The sequence below is a fragment of the Xenopus tropicalis genome, chromosome 2 (genome assembly GCF_000004195.4).
Source record: "Xenopus tropicalis strain Nigerian chromosome 2, UCB_Xtro_10.0, whole genome shotgun sequence".
Taxonomy (NCBI): Eukaryota; Metazoa; Chordata; class Amphibia; order Anura; family Pipidae; genus Xenopus; species Xenopus tropicalis.
The window spans coordinates 179,607,446-179,630,397 of record NC_030678.2 but is presented as its reverse complement, the minus strand read 5'-3'; the positions used below and the strand labels follow the sequence as shown (position 1 = coordinate 179,630,397).

Here is a 22,952-nt window from a genome sequence, read left to right as displayed (position 1 = left end):
CAGCATAGGACAGGCAGAGTGCTGCCTGTGTGTGCCATACTCTGCTTGCCCTATGCTGCTTGTGGGAGGTGAACCTGGCAGGGGTTTGTTGTGGGAGTTTGTTAGCAGTTGGAAATAGCCATTAAATGGTCCCTAAGGTGTGTAATTATGTACTGGGGGTTGCTCTGCTATCCACAGGGGAGGAGGAGGCATTTGGAATTTAAGGGTATATCTTAATATGACATAATTCTTTCACATATGAATGAGTATCCCCACAGTAAGGACCAAGCATTTGGGATTTTGCTGTGCTACCACCATTGTGATAAAATAGGTGTGGTTTGAAGTGGGTGTGGTTTCAAAAGGGGGAGTGGTCAAAACTGGCTTCCATTAGCGGCCCTCCACCATGTATGCTAGAGAAATTCCGGCCCTCGGCACCGTAGAAGTTGGACAGCACTGCTCTATGGGGAACAAAAAGGCAGTTCCAACGTCCCACAACGTCAAGTCAATACACAGTGACACATCAGCCGCTCCCCATGTATATCTGTTCTCTGGCCCCCAAATCCCCTCAAGAATCCAATTCACTAACACTCACATTCAGGGCCCTTAACCATGAAGCCCCCCCCTTATATCTCAGCTCTGCTCTCACAACACCCTTCCTCCCCAACCTGCCCCCTGCTTCTGCCCTTCCCTCTCTTCTCATTTCTGACTGTAATATGTCTCTCTCTCTCTTGGGGGCTTCTGCTGTCTCTGGAACTCTCTGCCTCGAGCCATCGGACTCCCCCCTTTCCTTCAAAACTCTCAAACTCTCCCTAATGACCCCCCTGTTTAGGGAAGTGAATTCAGTGTCTCTCAATTGATGTCAGCTAATGTGTGATGTCACAAGGGGGGCTATGACATGGTGACTGGCTATTGGCCAATCAAACATCAGACTCTGATGTCCTAGTCCTGTCTGCATTACTAATCTGGAAAACCGGGCAGGTAGTTTTGACCTGGACAGTCCTTCCTTGGCCACTGCGTATTTTTCAATGGGAGCACCAATAGGCTCTCTGGGACCCAGACTAGATGGAAAATCTGATTGGCTCTCTGGGGCCCAGACTAGATGGAGACACCGATAGGCTCTCTGGGACCCAGACTAGATGGAGACACTGATTGGCTCTCTGGGGCCCAGACTAGATGGAGACACCGATTGGCTCTCTGGGGCCCAGACTAGGTGGAGACAACGATTGGCTCTCTGGGACCCAGACTAGGTGGAGACACTGATTGGCTCTCTGGGACCCAGACTAGGTGGAGACACCGATTGGCTCTCTGGGGCCCAGACTAGGTGGAGACACCGATTGGCTCTCTGGGACCCAGACTAGATGGAGACACCGATTGGCTTTCTGGGGCCCAGACTAGATGGAGACACTGATTGGCTCTCTGGGACCCAGACTAGATGGAGACACCGATTGGCTCTCTGGGACCCAGACTAGATGGAGACACCGATTGGCTCTCTGGGGCCCAGATTAGATGGAGACACCGATTGGCTCTCTTGGGCCCAGACTAGATGGAGACACTGTTCTCAATCACCTCCGGATCCAGGTAATGGTATTTCAGTCTCTTGCTCTGGTTCCGTTCCTTGACAACCTTGGAAATCTCCGCCAGCTTCTCCTGGAATTCCTTAATGAATATCTTTGGCATTTCCTCAGTAAAGTGCTCATCTGGATACGTCCCCAGGGGTCTCTGTAATGAGCACAAACGGCATCTCATCAGGGGACATGTTTCAAATTCAGAGACAAAATCAATGTATCCCCTTAGAACATTATCTGCCCCACAACATGTCATTACCTACCCTAGGGGGTTATTATGAAGTTGCCCCTCCCTTTGCTGTCTCAGCTTGGGAAGGTCCCCAAACCTGACTGGCAATAATAATAATTAAAAAAAAAAAGGGAAAAAATGAAAGGAAAAAAGTTTTGACCTGCTCTCCAGCAGGGGGAGCTCTTCCAGAAGATAAGATTCCTACTCACCAGAAAGAAGCAAATTCACAGGCCTGATACAAGTGCCTTAGCTTACATTCTAAGATAAGTTTCTCTTATATAGGGGAATGGGCTCCCAGGGGCCCCAGTACTCACCCGGTCCATGGCTTCTGTACTGAGCAGATGAACATAAGCCACAGATATAGCAGTTACATTAACAGCCGGTAACGTCTCCAGGATACTCTGGTAGGTGGCGGTGCCTCTAGTGGTGGGGGGAGGCTTCCTCATGGTGGATGGACCATTGGGCATCCAGGAGTAGAAGTCAAACTGCACAATAAGGAGAAGAGACAGTGACACCTAGAACCCTATACTTATTCTGTACAATACAACAGCTCCCCCTGTTTGTTTAAGATAGCAGCTGCCATTTTAGCTCGGCCTCAGTAGCTTCCTGCTGCAGCTCTGGCTGCTGGTAGCTCAGATTACACATTCTGATGGGAGGGGGAGTGAATTCTTTTGAATTGTGATGGGAGGGGGAGCAGGAGAAGGGAGGAGAAGAGAGCTGAGCAGACTCATGTTACTGGGAGAGCTGGGAAGTTGTGGGATCCCCCCCCCGAATCAGTGGTACTGGCAGATACATTAGATAGGTACAAGGAAAGGGAGTTACAGGGGGGCTGGGAAGTTGTGGGATCCCCCCTCCCCTGAATCAGTGGTACTGGCAGATACATTAGATAGGTACAAGGAAGGGGAGTTACAGGGGGGCTGGGAAGTTGTGGGATCCCCCCCTGAATCAGTGGTACTGGCAGATACATTAGATAGGTACAAGGAAGGGGAGTTACAGGGGGGCTGGGAAGTTGTGTGACCCCCCCGAATCAGTGGTACTGGCAGATACATTAGATAGGTACAAGGAAGGGGAGTTACAGGGGGAGCTGGGAAATTGTGGGATCCCCCCCCCCTGAATCAGTGGTACTGGCAGATACATTAGATAGGTACAAGGAAGGGGAGTTACAGGGGGGCTGGGAAGTTGTGGGACCCCCCCCCCTGAATCAGTGGTACTGGCAGATACATTAGATAGGTACAAGGAAGGGGAGTTACAGGGGGGGCTGGGAAGTTGTGGGATCCCCCCCCCCCTGAATCAGTGGTACTGGCAGATACATTAGATAGGTACAAGGAAGGGGAGTTACAGGGGGAGCTGGGAAGTTGTGGGATCCCCCCCTGAATCAGTGGTACTGGCAGATACATTAGATAGGTACAAGGAAGGGGAGTTACAGGGGGGCTGGGAAGTTGTGGGATCCCCCCCCCCTGAATCAGTGGTACTGGCAGATACATTAGATAGGTACAAGGAAGGGGAGTTACAGGGGGGCTGGGAAGTTGTGGGACTCCCCCCCCCTGAATCAGTGGTACTGGCAGATACATTAGATAGGTACAAGGAAGGGGAGTTACAGGGGGGGCTGGGAAGTTGTGGGATCCCCCCCTGAATCAGTGGTACTGGCAGATACATTAGATAGGTACAAGGAAGGGGAGTTACAGGGGGGCTGGGAAGTTGTGGGATCCCCCCCCCTGAATCAGTGGTACTGGCAGATACATTAGATAGGTACAAGGAAGGGGGGTTACAGGGGGGCTGGGAAGTTGTGGGATCCCCCCCCCTGAATCAGTGGTACTGGCAGATACATTAGATAGGTACAAGGAAGGGGAGTTACAGGGGGGGCTGGGAAGTTGTGGGATCCCCCCCCCTGAATCAGTGGTACTGGCAGATACATTAGATAGGTACAAGGAAGGGGAGTTACAGGGGGGGCTGGGAAGTTGTGGGATCCCCCCCCCTGAATCAGTGGTACTGGCAGATACATTAGATAGGTACAAGGAAGGGGAGTTACAGGAGGGGCTGGGAAGTTGTGGGATCCCCCCCCCTGAATCAGTGGTACTGGCAGATACATTAGATAGGTACAAGGAAGGGGAGTTACAGGAGGGGCTGGGAAGTTGTGGGATCCCCCCCCCTGAATCAGTGGTACTGGCAGATACATTAGATAGGTACAAGGAAGGGGAGTTACAGGGGGGCTGGGAAGTTGTGGGATCCCCCCCCCTGAATCAGTGGTACTGGCAGATACATTAGATAGGTACAAGGAAGGGGAGTTACAGGGGGGGGCTGGGAAGTTGTGGGACCCCCCCTGAATCAGTGGTACTGGCAGATACATTAGATAGGTACAAGGAAGGGGAGTTACAGGAGGGGCTGGGAAGTTGTAGGATCCCCCCCCCTGAATCAGTGGTACTGGCAGATACATTAGATAGGTACAAGGAAGGGGAGTTACAGGGGGGCTGGGAAGTTGTGGGATCCCCCCCTGAATCAGTGGTACTGGCAGATACATTAGATAGGTACAAGGAAGGGGAGTTACAGGGGGGGCTGGGAAGTTGTGGGATCCCCCCCCCTGAATCAGTGGTACTGGCAGATACATTAGATAGGTACAAGGAAGGGGAGTTACAGGGGGGGGCTGGGAAGTTGTGGGATCCCCCCCCCCCTGAATCAGTGGTACTGGCAGATACATTAGATAGGTACAAGGAAGGGGAGTTACAGGGGGGGCTGGGAAGTTGTGGGATCCCCCCCCCTGAATCAGTGGTACTGGCAGATACATTAGATAGGTACAAGGAAGGGGAGTTACAGGGGGGGCTGGGAAGTTGTGGGACCCCCCCCTGAATCAGTGGTACTGGCAGATACATTAGATAGGTACAAGGAAGGGGAGTTACAGGGGGGGCTGGGAAGTTGTGGGATCCCCCCCCCGAATCAGTGGTACTGGCAGATACATTAGATAGGTACAAGGAAGGGGAGTTACAGGAGGGGCTGGGAAGTTGTGGGATCCCCCCCTGAATCAGTGGTACTGGCAGATACATTAGATAGGTACAAGGAAGGGGAGTTACAGGAGGGGCTGGGAAGTTGTGGGATCCCCCCCCTGAATCAGTGGTACTGGCAGATACATTAGATAGGTACAAGGAAGGGGAGTTACAGGGGGGCTGGGAAGTTGTGGGATCCCCCCCCCCCTGAATCAGTGGTACTGGCAGATACATTAGATAGGTACAAGGAAGGGGGGTTACAGGGGGGGCTGGGAAGTTGTGGGATCCCCCCCCTGAATCAGTGGTACTGGCAGATACATTAGATAGGTACAAGGAAGGGGAGTTACAGGGGGGCTGGGAAGTTGTGGGACCCCCCCCCTGAATCAGTGGTACTGGCAGATACATTAGATAGGTACAAGGAAGGGGAGTTACAGGGGGGCTGGGAAGTTGTGGGATCCCCCCCCCTGAATCAGTGGTACTGGCAGATACATTAGATAGGTACAAGGAAGGGGAGTTACAGGGGGGGCTGGGAAGTTGTGGGATCCCCCCCCTGAATCAGTGGTACTGGCAGATACATTAGATAGGTACAAGGAAGGGGAGTGACTCAGTGACTGCTAATATCCTTATCATTTACAGTAGGGGGTACATTATCCCTTATAATACACGAGTGAAAGAGTTAAATGGCACTTACCTGCCCACTGTTGACAGCCGCATGTTGAGCAGAACATGTGAAAATCACCATAGTCAGGTATTTGATGAGTTCAGAGCGGGTTGCAAAGGATGATGGGATTCCTAGGTGAAGAAACAGGGGGTAGACCAGAATGGTGCTGTAATATTGTAGGCATAGAGGGGGGGTTGTTTATCTTCAGTTGCTCTGTAGGTTGGACACTGCTTCATGTGACACTTGGGTCCCTACTCACTTGGGTCCCCACTCTGCAGGTGTCCCCTGGGGAAATAACCCCACACTCTCCCTCCTTAGTGGGAATAAACCTGCTCACTGTAGCAATTGGGCAAATAACCTTCCCATTTAATGGCGAATGAGTGGAACTGCTCGTTAGTATAATCGTTATGAGAAGGTGCATCATTATGCCGTTCTATGGAGCAGGAGTCTCCCCGCTGCCCCCCAACATCCCTCACTGTCAGTGTAAAATGGCTGAAAACAGAAATAATCTCATTGTCAATAAGGAGGGGTTTTGTTCCCCTTGTTGTGTTGGATCATAAAACTTGGGTCCCAAAATCCACTCCCTTCATCTCTTCATTTGAACTTCTCCCTCTTCTCTTATAATTATATCACTGTCTGACCTGCCAGTGAGTGCAAGTAGCAGGATGGGATCTCTTGGGGGCGCTGAGACCCCACAATAAGGCTGAATTCACCCAATGAGGAACAGCTGGCTGTGTGACAGTTTGATCTGTGGGTTTCCTCAAACAAAGCACAGAACCACCCCCTAAACCTGCCTGTCCCTGCCTAACACAGGGGTCTTGTCCTTCTCTTCTATGGGGTACAAAAGTGCACCCCTCATTCAGTCAGTAAATCTGCCCAAGGGAATGGCTGCACTGTGCCCCTTGCGCATCCACATAACAAATTCAAGGTGCACCATGCAGCGCCACGGGTTGTAGGTCATTCCTGCCCTTACAGTTGGCAGCCGGTGTCCTCTGCCACTAGAGGCTGAGTTATTTAAGCCAGGGTCTTTGATTGGTTGGATTCTGCATCAATCAGCGGAGAGTCTAAAACCTGGGCATCAGTTTTGAACCATAAAGTCCATGTAAAACTGGGACTGGGAACACTGGCCGGGAAGCCTGGGGTCTGTTACCTCAGAGAGGGGCCAAGTAGTTGGGTTGGGTAGTGGCAGGGCAGATCTATGGGCAAAATATTGCGCTCAGGCCCCCATCTTGCCTTCTTGCCCCATTAGAGTGCAGCAAGTTCCGGAACCTACCTGAGGACTGGAGCGACAGGAACCCTTCCTTATATATCTCTGCCACCCAAGCCTGAAGCTCTGGGTCCTTATACACAGACTCATCACTCGGGTAATAGTAACGGACAATGTTGGCCACAAAGCTGAGGAACAGAACGTACCAATATATTAGTGGGGTAATTACCCAAACAGTAAAGGTTCCTGCTGAATTGTACTTAGTACAGGGGAAATGTCTTTTATTAACTTCTTGTATCTACAGAAAAACTAAAGATTAAACAGAATTATTCCCAATACAAACCATTATAATCAGCTGAAATCCCCAGTTTCTATTCTATTTACAATTGTAAAAATCTATGTTAAAGAGGCATTGAAGGAAATAGTGGTCCATTGTTTCCACTTCCCCAGAACATTCCTCCCATGAGCAATCATGATCATCAGTGCGTCTGGACTTTTAGATTCCCATTAACATATATTTCCGTGGAAGACGTTCCAGAGAAAGTCTCTAAGCTTTGGAAGAACCCTTGGGGAACTGACTAAAGAGAGTCCTTCAGTTCCATGAAAGTAGGAACCCAAGACTTTCCCATTGATGTCTCTTCTGGAAGAAGCCCTGATCTCCCCAATAGACACACACCAACACCTCATCACCCTTAGGCTCACTAAAACATACGGCAGCAGAGGGGCACAAGGAGAACACATGTTCTTTAATAAGCCGCCTTTGTAGGTAAGTAATAATACTTTTAATGAGGTTTTCCATTTAGAAGCAGAAATCTCTTGGCTCTTCTGTACAAAACCTTCACCATTAAACAAATTGACCCCGTCCGTACCTCTCAAGCCTTTTACTGATCCAAAGTCAGCAATGGGGTTCCCATTCTCAACCTTAGACTGGTCTAAACCCTCTGAAAGGAGAATGAGAGCTAAGCATCTCATAGAGAAAGGGAGTAGGATCTCTTCCAGAGTGCTATCAAATAGCTCCATGAGATGAGGGACCAGGTCATCAACAAACTGTTTATTACATTTGTTTGTTAAGCCCTCAGGCCCTGGAGATTTTTTGAGGCTGAGGCCTTCAATATAGTGGACTAAGGAGTGTGTGCCATTTCTGCTTCAATTGCTGTCCTAACTCCTCAACTCCAATCTCACACTCCAGTTCTTAAAAAGAAATGTTCTCATCCTCAAGAATAGGGGTCTCTTCCAGAAAGGGAGACATACTGGCCCGGGAGAGCCCCTTCTGCCTTCAGGATTACAGCATAGTAGTTCTCAACAGCTCTGAGAATTCCTAGAACCAAAGTCTCTAGCTCCCCAGCTTCATTTTGCAAGCCATGTATGGAAGAGTACCTGATACTCCAAGAAGGCATAGACTCTGGCAACTTCCCCACCTTGGCCACCTTCAGATCCCCGTCTGTCTAACTTTCTCCCAGACTTTCTCAATTTGTATTTTGTTTGCTAGACCTCGAAAAAGCCCTGCTTTGCTCTTTTGTTTCCCCAACACTCCACTTTAGTGTTTGAGAGATCTAACAAGTATTCTTGAGCCAGAAATGCTGTAACTTCCCAAAGGACTGATTTATGAACTCTGAAACATTCAAGGACACCCTCACCATACAGTAATCCGAGAACTCCATAGCCATCACCTCAGGCACCACTATGAAGTCCCTCTTAACAAAAAACCCGATGCTACTTCTTTATGCTTATGCCTCATAAGTGACAGTAAGTGCGGAGTGAGAGGTGAAGCCTCCAAACAGTTAGAGAGTGGTGAATATGCACATCCTCTAGACCGGCCTGACTAACTATGCAATAAAGGAAGATGCTATCATAGCCCAGCCAACCTATGGCACCCCCCCCCCAGCCAACCTATGGCACCCCCCCCCCCCCATCCATAGGCCTAGTCACAGTGTCAAAGTCACCTTTTCTTGCAAAGATAAAATCTCTGCGTCAGCTTGGGAGAGAAAAAAGTAGGTGACCTCCATTCAGCCTAAAGCACTAGAATTAACACAAGAAAGACTCAGGGGGGCTCATTTATCAACAGTGGGCAAATTTGCCCATGGACAGTAACCCATAGCAACCAATCATTGATTACCTTTTTTCAGCCAGCTGCAGGTAGAACATTGAGTGTAACAATTTGATTGGTTGCCATGGGTATCTGCCCATGGGCAAATTTGCCCACTGTTGATAAATGACCTCCAGTGTGTTCTATTATGTGACTATTAGGGCATATCGTATTTGGGCCCAAATTGAAATGATATCGTCCTGCATAACAATCAGCAAATACATCCGCTATTTCCTTTGGGTTCTGAATCTTTTTTTCCATCTGGTTAATTATTTGTATATATGACTTTTTTGTCTGTAGACCCCCAGGCTGTTGGGCTAATAAGGAAAGGGTTACCTTTGGCACAGTACTTCCATTTCAATTGTTTAAGGCTATATTCAGTTTGTCACAGGGAAAACGTATTCAGTCCTTCCTACATTTATTAATTTTTTGTATTTTTATGGATTAATCTTAATCTCTTTTTCCAAAATGTATGATTCTCTGGTCAAACTATCAGTTTCATGTTGCCTCTTTCTATTCCCGAGGGAATTTAATTGAATATGTATAACCCAAATAACAGCTTTATTCGCTAACCACACCATACCGGGTTTCACTTCTGTGACCCAAATGTAACCCTTTACTGAAAGGACTGTTGGAACATCTATCCCCTCTGATCCCCTCTATTAGCAGCATTCTGAATTTCTGTCTTTTTGAAGTTGTTTCTTCTCCTCTGTGTCCAGTGATCTGGCTACTGATTGGCTCATCACTCAAGTTCCTTTCCAATCCGCTATATGTTCTTCTCATACTTCATCCATGAATCTAGTCTCATTATCCTTAGACTCTTGTCTCAAACTTCTCCTGGAACCCCACCATACTACCCACACTACTATCAAAAATAGATATCCACTTCAAGTTCTGCCCTTGTTTTCTTTAAACTAGTCCTTCATGGGGAATATACTATACTTGGTTCTCATTCATGAGGGGGACAAGTAGAAGATGGCCTTTTGCATTTGTCATGGGCACTTTGAATATAAGGTAATGCCCTTGGGTTATGCAATGCCCAATAAACTTTTCAATATTTTGTCAGTTCCAGGATTATCATTTACCTTGACAAAATTCTTGTTTTCTCCTGCTCCACTGAAGAGCACTTAGTGCATATAAAGAAAGTCCTCTGCAGGCTGCAAACTCATTAATTATATGCCAAACTTAACTAATTTGTGTGAGAAGTCTACCGACAAATTTCTGGGTTTTGGTATTTGTATTGGTGGTGTGGCTATGGATTTGTGTAAGATCTCTACCATTTTGGACTGCCCTGTTCCTAACAACCGCAAGACTGTCCAGCGATTTATGGCTTTGCCAATATCAGTTGTAAATTCATTAAGGACTTTTCCAGAATTATTGCTCCTATTACTGATCTTGTCGGCTCTTAAGAAGTTTTGTTGGACTTCTGAAGTTCGATCCACAGTATCTTTGATGAACTAAAAAGACGCTTCACCTCTTCCTTCCTGAGCATCCTGACCCTTCTCATCCATTTATCATGAAGGTACTGTAGATGCATCTGAAACTGCCTTTGGGGCAATTGTTTCTCAAAAGATCTGGAATCCAAGGTCTCCTGCCAACTGCCCTTTCCTCCTTTCCTTTTCCCAGTCAGACCAAAACTATGAGGTGGGGGATTGGAAGCTGCTAATTTCTTTATTTTTCAATGTGAACCATTTACCAAGCTTAAAGAAGCCTCTAACGTCTATACAGCACAATCTCCTTTGTGACCCAAAGCAAGACAGTCAATCTGCTTTGCAGTTATTAGTGAAAACCTGTTCCAGTCAGAACTCCCAGTGGGCCCTAGGATAACCCTGGGGGCCTCCTATATCCAATGGGTTGTTGCCTTTATGGCTTTGGTCCAACTTGGAACTGAGGCAGAGGGTATTGACTTGTATTTTAGGCCTGAAGAGATAAAGTCTCCTTTCTTAAACTTATCTTGTGACCCATCTACATCATGTTCCTATCCCTTAGCTTTATGCAGCCCACATCTTCTCACCTCCAGCCCCAGCATTCCTATGATTCAATTTTTAGATGTCAATTTCTCCTGGAATGTGTTATAAGAATGGGGAAAGGGTGTCCAGAGCCTTTAACTCCTCCCAAACTCTGCTCAGTTTCCCCAAGCTACCCCATTAGTTCTGCTAATTTCAGGGCCCAAAGTTGGTGTTTGGATCCAGTTGCTATTCTTAGAATGACTTCCATGACAGATGTATGGAGGCCACACAGTACTTACAGAAGGAGGAGACTTCAGTGGAGCATCTGTACACATCAGGATTATTATATATGTGAATAACACCACAATTTAGAACACTAGGGGGCATATTTATCATAGTGTATAAGCCAACATCCCCTTGTAGGTGACCGTTCAAATCTAATTGCTGATTGGTTGCTATGGGCAACATCACCGGTCATTTTGACTTATATACTATAATAAATATGCCTCTAGGTAAACTATTAACTGTGTTATGTTGCTTTTACTTATTATATAGATGGGGGATTGTGAAAACAATGATCTGATTAGTTGCTATAGGCAACTGCTCTGGTGTTTTGGCAGCTATATTTGTATATCATCTCTCCAATGTGTTTCTGTACCTTAATTTAGTCTCTGTACCCCAATGTTTCTCTTACCCCAATGTTTCTCTGTACCTCAATGTACTCTCTGTACCCCAATGTTTCTCTGTACCTCAATGTACTCTCTGTACCCCAATGTTTCTCTGTACCTCAATGTACTCTCTGTACCCCAATGTTTCTCTGTACCTCAATGTACTCTCTGTACCCCAATGTTTCTCTGTACCTCAATGTACTCTCTGTACCCCAATGGTTCTCTGTACCCCAATGTACTCTCTGTACCCCAATGTTTCTTTGTACCTCAATGTACTCTCTGTACCCCAATGTACTCTCTTTACCCCAATGTTTCTCTGTACCCCAATGTACTCTCTGTACCCCAATGTTTCTCTGTACCCCAATGTACTCTCTGTACCCCAATGTTTCTCTGTACCTCAATGTACGCTCTGTACCCCAATGTTTCTCTGTACCTCAATGTACTCTTTGTACCCCAATGTTTCTCTGTACCCCAATGTACTCTCTGTACCCCAATGCACTCTCTGTACCCCAATGTTTCTCTGTACCCCAATGTACTCTCTGTACCTCAATGTTTCTCTGTACCCCAATGTTTCTCTGTACCCCAATGTACTCTCTGTACCCCAATGTTTCTCTGTACCCCAATGTACTCTCTGTACCCCAATGTTTCTCTGTACCCCAATGTACTCTCTGTACCTCAATGTTTCTCTGTACCCCAATGTTTCTCTGTACCCCAATGTACTCTCTGTACCCCAATGTTTCTCTGTACCCCAATGTACTCTCTGTACCCCAATGTTTCTCTGTACCCCAATGTACTCTCTGTACCTCAATGTTTCTCTGTACCCCAATGTTTCTCTGTACCCCAATGTACTCTCTGTACCCCAATGTTTCTCTGTACCCCAATGTACTCTCTGTACCCCAATGTTTCTCTGTACCTCAATGTACTCTCTGTACCCCAATGTTTCTCTGTACCCCAATGTTTCTCTGTACCCCAATGTACTCTCTGTACCCCAATGTTTCTCTGTACCCCAATGTACTCTCTGTACCCCAATGTACTCTCTGTACCCCAATGTTTCTCTGTACCTCAATGTATGCTCTGTACCCCAATGTTTCTCTGTACCTCAATGTACTCTCTGTACCCCAATGTTTCTCTGTACCTCTTCACCGCCTGCCAGATCTTCATCCCATCGTCTCTGTAGAAGTAATTGGGAAGGAATTCTACCCCTCGGCTTTCTATATCATCGGGGAGGCACAGGGCGCTGTAGGTCAAAATTGTCATGGCTTTTGCAAGGACCAGTGGGACTCCCCCCTTTCCAGTGGCAGCGAACTGTTCCCAAACCATGGAAAGAAAAAACTTATTAACAAAACCCACCAAGTTTAACCTTCTGGCCACGTAAATCCTGTGTAAATTCTATATGAACCAGAAGTCAAAAACCCATCTGAAGCCTCTTCAATCTGTCTCATTTCTGAGTCCAAGAGGGAAGTTGGACCAGTCCCTGGATCAAGCTGGGTCTATAAAGTTACATTGTTTGTTTAGGGTCTCTGGATTTGGTATGAATGGCAAGAGGTGCTGTTTGTTCCATGTTACTTACCATCCTGGGTTACATCCTGAATAAACAGTTTGAACACTTGGGGTTAAGACTGTGTAAAAATGACCCCAGCACCCCATATAGGTCATTGTGTCACAAGGGTGTCATAGCATTCAGTGTATCCCATGGCCAAGGGTCTGAGGGGCTTTAGTGCCTGCTGAAGATGCCACTTTGATGATGGTTCATTGATATCACTGTGTAATTGTTCAGTGGACATGGGGGCCACATGGGGAGTCTGAGAAGATATTTTGTATGTTGGAGAGGCACCATGGCTGTTAGATGTAATGGGGGAAGGCAAAGTGAGGGGGACATAATTCTAAGGTTGTTATATGGGTTCTAAGTAAATGACTAACAAGACTGCTTAGTGCTGTTCTGCCCTTTTCAATGGTTGTGTAGTCTGGGGGCCATAGCAATCCTTTGAGAGATGTTTGCAGACCTCCAGCTGGGAAACTCAAACTGTTAGGGTCTGGGACTATTGAGGAAATAATGAGAATTCCACTTACCTTCATTTCATAAATTCCATATCTTCTAGTCCCAACATGAGTACAGATGGGCAGTATTGCCCCTCCCAGAAAAGGAGGTAGGACCTATACCATAGCCAATCAAATATAATCAAGACCACTTGTATTCCTCTTTACCACTGTTATACATTTGCCAGTACAGGAACCAATATTAATAGCTTAGGATGGGAAACCCTGTACTGACCTGTCCAGAATAGGTGAATTTGAATTTCTGGAATTAATGTAAGCAAAATTGTCACTTTCTTCTGTATCCTTTCTATATCAGTAAAGATGGGATGTACCAAAGCTATGCCCCAAAACCCTAGGGGTGGGAATAAATAACAAATTTACTGAAAAAAAAAAAGCCATGACTAACAAGGCCAACATCCAAACCTTGGAACCGGGAAGCTGATATAACATAGCCCCTCAATGGGAGACAAAAACGCTTTACAAGCCAAAAGTACAAGAGTACTCCATGACATGCTAAGTGAGTGACAACAAGAGCTACAAATCCTAATTATATGGCAACTGATGAGAATCCAGCAGCCAAACCTCCAACACCAACCAGAGATCAGCAGAAGGTCATCCAAGCGCTGATACAACACACAAGTGCCAATGTCCTACAGAGCAAGGCCACACCAGTGATCAAAGCCCACTACAGTGGGACCCAAGCAAGTCAGCCTCTATGCATCTAAGGACCATAGCCAAAACCAGAAGCCCCATCTGCCAATGAATCTTGCCCTGTCAAAAACATGCATAAAGCAAACACTGATGCTCACCAATGTCCATAGCAAATACCAGCAGCCATGTCTTCCCCAAAGCCAAAGCAAAGATTGGCAGCCAGTTCCACCAAGGGCCACCGCAAAGGTCCATGGCCACAGCAAAGACCAAAAGGCGCACGCATCAAGGGCCACAGCAAAGACCAAAAGGCACACACACCAGGGGCCACAGCAAAGGCCAAAAGGCATACGAACCAAGGGCCACAGCAAAGGCCAAAGGGCGCACGCACCAAGGGCCACAGCAAAGGCCAAAAGGCGCACGCACCAAGGGCCACAGCAAAGGGCAAAAGGCACATGAACCAGGGGCCACAGCAAAGGCCAAAAGGCACACGCACCAAGGGCCACAGCAAAGGCCAAAAGGCGCATGCACAAAGGGCCACAGCAAAGGCCAAAAGGCACACGAACCAAGGGCCACAGCAAAGGCCAAAAGGCACACGCACCAGGGGCCACAGCAAAGGCCAAAAGGCACACGCACCAGGGGCCACAGCAAAGGCCAAAAGGCACACGAACCAAGGGCCACAGCAAAGGCCAAAAGGCACATGCACCAGGGGCCACAGCAAAGGCCAAAAGGCACATGAACCAAAGGCCTTGGCAAAGGCCAAAAGGTGCACGCACCAAGGGCCACAGCAAAGGCCAAAAGGCACATGCACCAGGGGCCACAGCAAAGGCCAAAAGGCACACGAACCAAGGGCCACAGCAAAGGCCAAAAGGCACATGCACCAGGGGCCACAGCAAAGGCCAAAAGGCACATGAACCAAGGGCCACAGCAAAGGCCAAAAGGCACATGCACCAAGGGCCACAGCAAAGGCCAAAAGGCACACGAACCAAGGGCCACAGCAAAGGCCAAAAGGCACACGCACCAAGAGCCACAGCAAAGGCCAAAAGGCACACGCACCAGGGGCCACAGCAAAGGCCAAAAGGCACACGAACCAAGGGCCACAGCAAAGGCCAAAAGGCACACGCACCAAGGGCCACAGCAAAGGCCAAAAGGCACACGAACCAAGGGCCACAGCAAAGGCCAAAAGGCACACGCACCAAGGGCCACAGCAAAGGCCAAAAGGCGCACGCACCAAGGGCCACAGCAAAGGCCGCAACAAAAAAGTTTTGCCAAAAGAGAAGGGAGAATAACAATGGTGAGGGGGGTCAGGTGGTCTAATAGGTAATGATTAATTTTGGTAGGCTACGGTATAGGTCCTTCCTTCACGTCTGGAAGGTGCAATGCCCATATGTACCCACATGGAAGGGGCACAGAAGAAAATGTGTTTCTAAAAGTGTCATGACCTTTGGTTATCAAGAGAGATGTAGACAGTCCATGTACCTTCTCAAACAGTCCTCAGATGTGGAAAAAAAGGTTTTTACCTGATCAAAGTCACTTCCTGGGCCAATAAGGCCATCCCTGGCGAGTATATTGATCCACAAGGTGAAGCGAAGGTGCGGGACGAGGAGCTGCAAATGAGAAATGAGGCCAACATTATAGGGATTATTCCCACCCAAAGCTGTTGGTTTCTATAGAATGTGGGTAACTTGCTGATCCCTTAATTATATGTAGGGGTGGGGTTGGTATGGTCTGAAAAGCAAATGGCCTGGGAAAAAGCAGTTATGCTTCTTGAATTTAAGGGTTAAAACTATAAATACAGATAAGTAAAGGGTTCTTCAGGACTTGCAGGGCATATTGGGGCAATTAATTAACAATGCAGCCATTGATCTCTTTGAAATGGCCTAGAATTTTCCAGTGTCCCTTTCTCTGTCCCGTGGTGTGTCACTCTGAGGCCTCAAAGTTCTCCATCTACTATACTCTATACCATACTCTATACTATACTATACCATACTCTTTAGTGCCTTGTCAAGTCAATACAATATAAAAATAAATGTTCCCAGTTAGAGGTTCAGATATTTCTTGGAACAGGCTGGGCCAACCCTTACCTTGTAGATGGGGTGGCCCATTGGGAGTTGCCGATTGGTCGCAATGGTGAAGACCTCAGCAAAGAGATGAGTGTAGAGTAAACGGGTTACAATTTGATGGACTTGATATTCAGAGTTGCGCACCCACATCTTGGCCAAAGTCCAGTCCCACTTGGGGTCAGTGGGCATGAAGATTGGGTTCTCCTCCCCTGGGGTTTGATTTAGCTGTGATACAAAGAATCAGAGGGTTTAAGATATTTCTGGAGAAAATTAATATTCAAAAACATCTGGCTCAGCAAACACTACCTGAATGGCTAAAGGGACAACTTTATTCTGAGGGGATTTCCAGAGCAGGCACATTGGGGCAGCGAGATATTGGGGTTCGTCATTAATAACATTCGTAGGGATCCCCTCGAGGATCTTGTAGTCTGCCAGGAAGATGTTTCTGTTCTGTTGGTACAGGGAATAGAGAATATCACAGGTAGATATAGTAAGGAGATCCTGGGGCAAGGAGTAGGGCTGCACTCTACCCACCTGCAGTTCTGTCTGGAGATTGGTTGATGGCCCCATAGTCGCCGAAACGGTGACATCAGCAACGGGGAAATTATCAGGAATTCGGAGACACCCCTTTATCATGACGGGGTTTGGTCCATTTAAAAACTGGTACCCAAAGAATGTGTCCTCCTTCCACAACTCAGATGTCAAATCTGGAGTCAACAATTGTAAAAAATGAAATGTATCTTCCCCTTATACAGTATTACTGTAAAGCTTTATTGGGGGACATTCACCCCTCTTACCCATGACCAACAGTCTAAAATACAGAGAGACGGTATTCCACACAGACTCTCTCCAAGTCAGCTCCAAATCAGTGTTCTCCAAACTCTGTCTTTCTCCAGGCACAGTCACTGGCCCCTTGGCACTCACTTTCTCACACTCCCTGTGTCTTTGGCTCAGGCACTCTGTCTCTTTGTCAGACATGCCCCGTGTCTCAGGGTACTTTTGTGCCCCACTACGCACACGTTTGGGTAGATCCCATTCATATAATCACAGTGTGACTGTACCCACAGATATTCCAGTATAAACCTGCTGTGTCCATGTCTCCTACTTGAAAGTTGAATCAATCCAGAATGTGGGGACAGACAGACTCTGAAATTTACTTAGTGCCCCTTCTGTGGGCAAATGAAAGCCAATGTAGTGCTATTTGCCTACTGAATGGCGGGCAGATAGGGGTTGTGCCCAGGCCAAGCCCACGTTGCACCCAAATTGGCACGGATACAAACCTGAATTTTCTGTTCCTTCAATGACAAGGACTTTCTTGATATCATTTAGGTCTTTCCAGGATTCTTTGCAGTTGGAGAGACCAAGGATCTTCTGCCCAACCGTCCTATCAGAGAAACAAACCCAGAACTGGTTCACTTGGAAGCCACTTAGGGAACATTTGCATGAATGATGGTTGGGGTTCAAAGGCAGTGACTTCTTCCCTATGTAATAAACCCAGTCAGGCCAGTTGGAGTTCTATTGGCTGCAAAAAGTCCTTCAGTGTTTTTATCAGCCTACATTTGCAATAAGGGATGGGAAACCCCAAGAGGAACATCTCAGTTCTTATAAAGCTGCTGTTTCTGTCCCCTTGAGGTTCCCCCAAATGACCAAAATGGCGCAGTGCTCACCCCAATGCATGAGAACATTAATGACCTTCAGCTTCCCTCACCCTACATATATCCATCCTTAGATATTCACCCGAGGGAGGAGCCCCCCAAAACCTTGTGCCCACACTGCATGCACTGTATCATTCCCAATTGAAAACCCATTGAAACGTTGCTGTGCTTCCCTCTAGTCTATTGTTTGGAAGGAAAATACTTACCCCGACACGGCAGAAAAGCTAAATCTGGAGTCTTTCATAAAGGAGAATTGTTCGTTAGGAGGCAGGTCTGTGGGAGAGTCTGCGTTGATACAGGGAGGGGCCCCTTCCATGTAGGTTTTCCATCTGGGTGGGGAATGTACAAGTTATGTCGGTGTAAAGGGTTCAGGGCTCATATCCGTCTGCAGTCGCATTGAGCAAAGTGCAACGCAATGTTTTTTTCCCACAAATTTTTCCTACAATAAATGCGTTATCACTTGCACAACGCGAGCACTGAATCAGACAAAATTGTGCTGCATCTGGCGCAACTGCACCCCATTTGTCAAGATGCACACAGCTACACTTGTGCATCACTGTAAACCGGACAAAATTGTGCCAAATATTTTAGCGGCCTGGCGTCATTTCTGGCGTTTGCTCATGTCAGTTCTAGTGGACGGCGTGTAAATGATGTCTGTGGCCATTTTTTTTAGACGCGAGTGCACTTTATCTACAGTAATGCCGCAGGGCACTGGGGCTACTGCCTGGTTGGGGGGGCGGTAGTGCCACGGTTTGCACAGCGCCATGCGTTAATAGATGCAACATCGCTCATTTCAGCTCAGAATGCAGGAAAGACACTGTGCAACTATACAGAAGTGTTTTAGACGCTGCTCGGAAGAGCGCAAGTTGCCCAATGTATCTGAGGGGGTAAATGAGCCCTTTATCCCTGGGTAAGATACAAATCAAGGAACATTAAGGGGTTCATTCAATAACAGTTGCAAACCTCAGAGCCTTCAAAATAGATTCCCCCAAAATCCTTCCGGCATTTCTTCTTTGAATCTGTGTTTGTAACCTTGCACCAAACTGCCCCCCGTCTCACAAGACAACATCACTTACCTTTTATGTGCCATTGACATTTATAGAGCTGGGGTTGGATTGGCCCCTAGGCCCCTTGCATCCCACTCTCTGGTGGGCCCATTGGGTCAGTCTAACTCTCATTGAGGAGAGTGGGAGAGATTAGAAGTTCAGGCTGAAGCAGAGCAAAGAATCTCTAATGGGATTTACAGTAACGCAGCCCTATTTAGGCTTCTGTAACTAATGGCAAGGGGTTGGGGGGGATGTGGTGCTGCCTTCCCCTTTAAACCCCAAATCCATCTTATAAAGGGGATAAAGGGGCCCCAGTCATTGAGTGCTGGTTCTACTCATATACAGCAGTCACTCACCCATATGTCTCTCTCTTCTTCTCCAGCTCTGATTCTCTCTGTTGTCTCACTATGGGGCTGACTCCGTCGGTTACAATGATGCCTGCAACACCCAGAGATGGGAATTCAGAATTCCAGGTGTCACCCCCATAATGGGCAATAGTGCTTGTATCTCATAGGCTGAATATATTGGCTACATCAGTCCTGATACAGAACATATGGTTTTAAATTGTATCAGAGCAGTACAACCAACAAGCAATTCATTTAGAACAGAGTACTAGAATTTATAAAAGGAAAGCAAAGATCTAATTGGTTCTCTGGGTAAGTGCAATTTATCTTGTAAGTTACAAAATCAGCCCCACTCTGGGTACCAACCTGCAGTGCAGAATTACATGGATGATGTTGGTGAGTGGAGGATTGTACAGAACCCCAACAAACTCATCAACAAAAGCTTGGGGTACGTACCCTAAATATATTCCTTCCTGTTACCTCTTACTGAGTTGGTGATTGGTTCAGTCAACTGTCATTATGGAAGAGGTTGGATCTGACAGTTCTTACCCTTCCCCTGGGGAACATCCACAGTCACGAAGCCTTCGATCCATTTGTAGAGTGGGAAGCGATAGTGTTCTCCCTTGGGGCAGGTCACGGTGATGTAGCTACAGAACCAGGTATCAGTTGGGAAGAACAAGTACTGTTCCTTAATGATACGGACCAGCAGGATCTCTCCCAGGTCTTCCTTACTGCTCACTGAGTACTCATCCACCTGGGAAATGGGTCGGTACAACTCAGTTCAACTCACACTCAAATAAAAACTTATATTTTACCTACACATTTATTTCTGGGGACATAATGATCAAAAATACAGACCCAATGTTTTGACTTGAGCTTGTGCTTCTGCTCCAAAGGTGGAACCAATGTTCTGGTACATTATAGATATTTCTAATTCACTTCCATTCCTTTTGCTCATAGAGTAGATCTTGCTGTAGTAGGGGTCTTTCCTGCACCATCTTTCTGTTTATAGCCCCCAAAATCAGCCTCCAGGAAACCACCAACAGTAGAGCAATTATAGACAGGGAACCCCCCAGGGGGGACTCCAGGCTCTGATACCAGGGGGGACTCCAGGCTCTGATACCAGGGGGGACTCCAGGCTCTGATACAAGGGGGGACTCCAGGCTCTGATACCAGGGGGGACTCCAGGCTCTGATACCAGGGGGGACTCCAGGCTCTGATACAAGGGGGGACTCCAGGCTCTGATACAAGGGGGGACTCCAGGTTCTGATACCAGGGGGGACTCCAGGCTCTGATACAAGGGGGGACTCCAGGCTCTGATACAAGGGGGACTCCAGGCTCTGATACCAGGGGGGACTCCAGGCTCTGATACCAGGGGGGGCTCCAGGCTCTGATACCAGGGGGGGCTCCAGGCTCTGATACCAGGGGGGGCTCCAGGCTCTGATACCAGGGGGGGGCTCCAGGCTCTGATACCAGGGGGGGCTCCAGGCTCTGATACCAGGGAGGGGGGGGGACTCCAGGCTCTGATACCAGGGGGGGCTCCAGGCTCTGATACCAGGGGGGGCTCCAGGCTCTGATACCAGGCAGGACTCCAGGCTCTGATACCAGGGGGGGCTCCAGGCTCTGATACCAGGGGGGGCTCCAGGCTCTGATACCAGGCAGGACTCCAGGCTCTGATACCGGGGGGGGGGGGGACTCCAGGCTCTGATACAAGGGGGGACTCCAGGCTCTGATACCAGTGGGGGGGGGACTCCAGGCTCTGATACAAGGGGGGACTCCAGGCTCTGATACAAGGGGGGACTCCAGGCTCTGATACCAGGGGGGGGGGACTCCAGGCTCTGATACCAGGGGGGGGGGACTCCAGGCTCTGATACAAGGGGGGACTCCAGGCTCTGATACCAGAAGGACCCCAGGCTCTGATACCAGGGGGGACTCCAGGCTCTGATACCAGGGGGGACTCCAGGCTCTGATACAAGGGGGGACTCCAGGCTCTGATACCAGGGGGGGGGCTCCAGGCTCTGATACCAGGGGGGGCTCCAGGCTCTGATACCAGGGGGGGCTCCAGGCTCTGATACCAGGGAGGGGGGGAGACTCCAGGCTCTGATACAAGGGGGGACTCCAGGCTCTGATACCAGGGGGGGCTCCAGGCTCTGATACCAGGGGGGGCTCCAGGCTCTGATACCAGGCAGGACTCCAGGCTCTGATACCAGGGGGGGCTCCAGGCTCTGATACAAGGGGGGACTCCAGGCTCTGATACCAGGGGGGGCTCCAGGCTCTGATACCAGGGGGGGCTCCAGGCTCTGATACCAGGGGGGGCTCCAGGCTCTGATACCAGGCAGGACTCCAGGCTCTGATACCAGGGGGGGCTCCAGGCTCTGATACAAGGGGGGGACTCCAGGCTCTGATACCAGGGGGGGGGGACTCCAGGCTCTGATACAAGGGGGGACTCCAGGCTCTGATACCAGGGGGGACTCCAGGCTCTGATACCAGGGGGGATTCCAGGCTCTGATACCAGGGGGGGGGGACTCCAGGCTCTGATACAAGGGGGGACTCCAGGCTCTGATACCAGGGGGGACTCCAGGCTCTGATACCAGGGGGGATTCCAGGCTCTGATACCAGGGGGGACTCCAGGCTCTGATACCAGAAGGACCCCAGGCTCTGATACCAGGGGGGACTCCAGGCTCTGATACCAGGGGGGACTCCAGGCTCTGATACCAGAAGGACCCCAGGCTCTGCTACAGGAATATTGGGATCTGCCTTCTCAAGGCTCAGCTTTACCCATGTACCCAAGGACCTACTGGAGAATTCCAGCCCTTGGGCAGTTCTGGGTAAGTACAAGATGATTCAAGTTCTGATTCATGTACCTGACTTCCATGGTGGGCAAACTCTTACTCTCAGGGTCTCTGGGGGGGGGTAAGGATGGGGAAAATCCTGATACAGTGGAACCTGCTCTCCTGCAGACTGTGTAACAAGGGAGGGGGTTTAAAGTCTGAAATTCCCATTGGAAATCAGGTTTATTTTCCCTGTGTGCGTGGGATTCCCATTCAGAATTTCTGTACAAAGGATCTGGCTACAGACTTATCCCCCAACAGAACTGATATAATTGCACATTTATTGTGATATAATTACAGAAACAATATGATATAACGATATGAACCCCATGGTCTTTCTTACACTTCCCACCCCTCCCTATAGAAGAATACTCACAGCTCCGGGTAGGAAATCCTTCCCCCATTTATCCAGTTTGTGTTTGGTGCTTTCTCCACAAGACCCAATGAGAATGATTGAGATGGAGTCCAGGGTCCTGGCACATTTGAAATGGCCAGTTACCACTTGGATTTTATAGACAAACATCTCTTGGACACAATGAACTGAGGAGATCCAAGTCCAAAAGATCCAAAAGAAGTGCTGCTCCCTCAAATATAAGTAACAAAGTGCCACCCAGGAAAACTTAGAAGCCTTATATACATGGGGGATCTAAGGAACATGCTCAAGCACCTCAACCAGGTAAAGAAGAAGTAGGAAAGTAATTTCTACAGAACTGCCCAAGGTAGCGTTGGCAATCAAGGCAAGAGCAATCTGTGTCCGTGATCCACGGATACAGACCATGTGACAGGGGTGAGGACCTGCAGTTGGTCTCATGATAAGTCAGATATTTGTGTTCTACAGCTTCATGGAACCCAACAGGGAACTGGCATCTCACTGACTGATGTGCCTAAATATTGATCCTGGCAGCTTCTGCAGTTGGCAAACAAAATGATGTGCCCAACTCTCAAGTGACTGTAACTGTGTAACTGCCTGAAATCTGTGGCTTCCATGGTGTGATATTTCTTGGAC

At 48.2% G+C, this 22,952-nt stretch overlaps 1 protein-coding gene across 1 annotated transcript; it reads right to left on the bottom strand.

The window, feature by feature from the left end:
* Positions 1 to 408: 408 nt before the first annotated feature.
* alox15b (arachidonate 15-lipoxygenase, type B) lies at positions 409 to 22,677 on the bottom strand. The gene is made up of 14 exons (XM_012954366.3): positions 22,323 to 22,677; positions 19,665 to 19,869; positions 19,128 to 19,209; positions 17,932 to 18,054; positions 17,351 to 17,454; positions 16,605 to 16,777; positions 16,377 to 16,520; positions 16,092 to 16,295; positions 15,528 to 15,614; positions 12,458 to 12,627; positions 6,686 to 6,807; positions 5,443 to 5,543; positions 2,088 to 2,258; positions 409 to 1,698 (listed from the first exon to the last, which is right to left on the bottom strand). Exons 1-14 carry the CDS (start codon positions 22,467 to 22,469, stop codon positions 1,519 to 1,521), a joined length of 2,013 nt encoding a protein of 670 aa, XP_012809820.2. The 5' UTR covers positions 22,470 to 22,677; the 3' UTR covers positions 409 to 1,518.
* Positions 22,678 to 22,952: the final 275 nt, after the last annotated feature.

What these genes read in the sequence shown, in the direction of transcription:
- alox15b (XM_012954366.3), bottom strand. Translation starts at nt 22,469, where the DNA reads ATGTTTGTCTATAAAATCCAAGTGGTAACTGGCCATTTCAAATGTGCC. An exon ending in GGATGTTCCCCAGGGGAAGG is followed by an intron (nt 19,210 to 19,664) that starts GTAAGAACTGTC and finishes TGGGTGTTGCAG; the next exon opens with GCATCATTGTAACCGACGGA. An exon ending in GTACAGAAGCCATGGACCGG is followed by an intron (nt 1,699 to 2,087) that starts GTGAGTACTGGG and finishes TGCTCATTACAG; the next exon opens with AGACCCCTGGGGACGTATCC.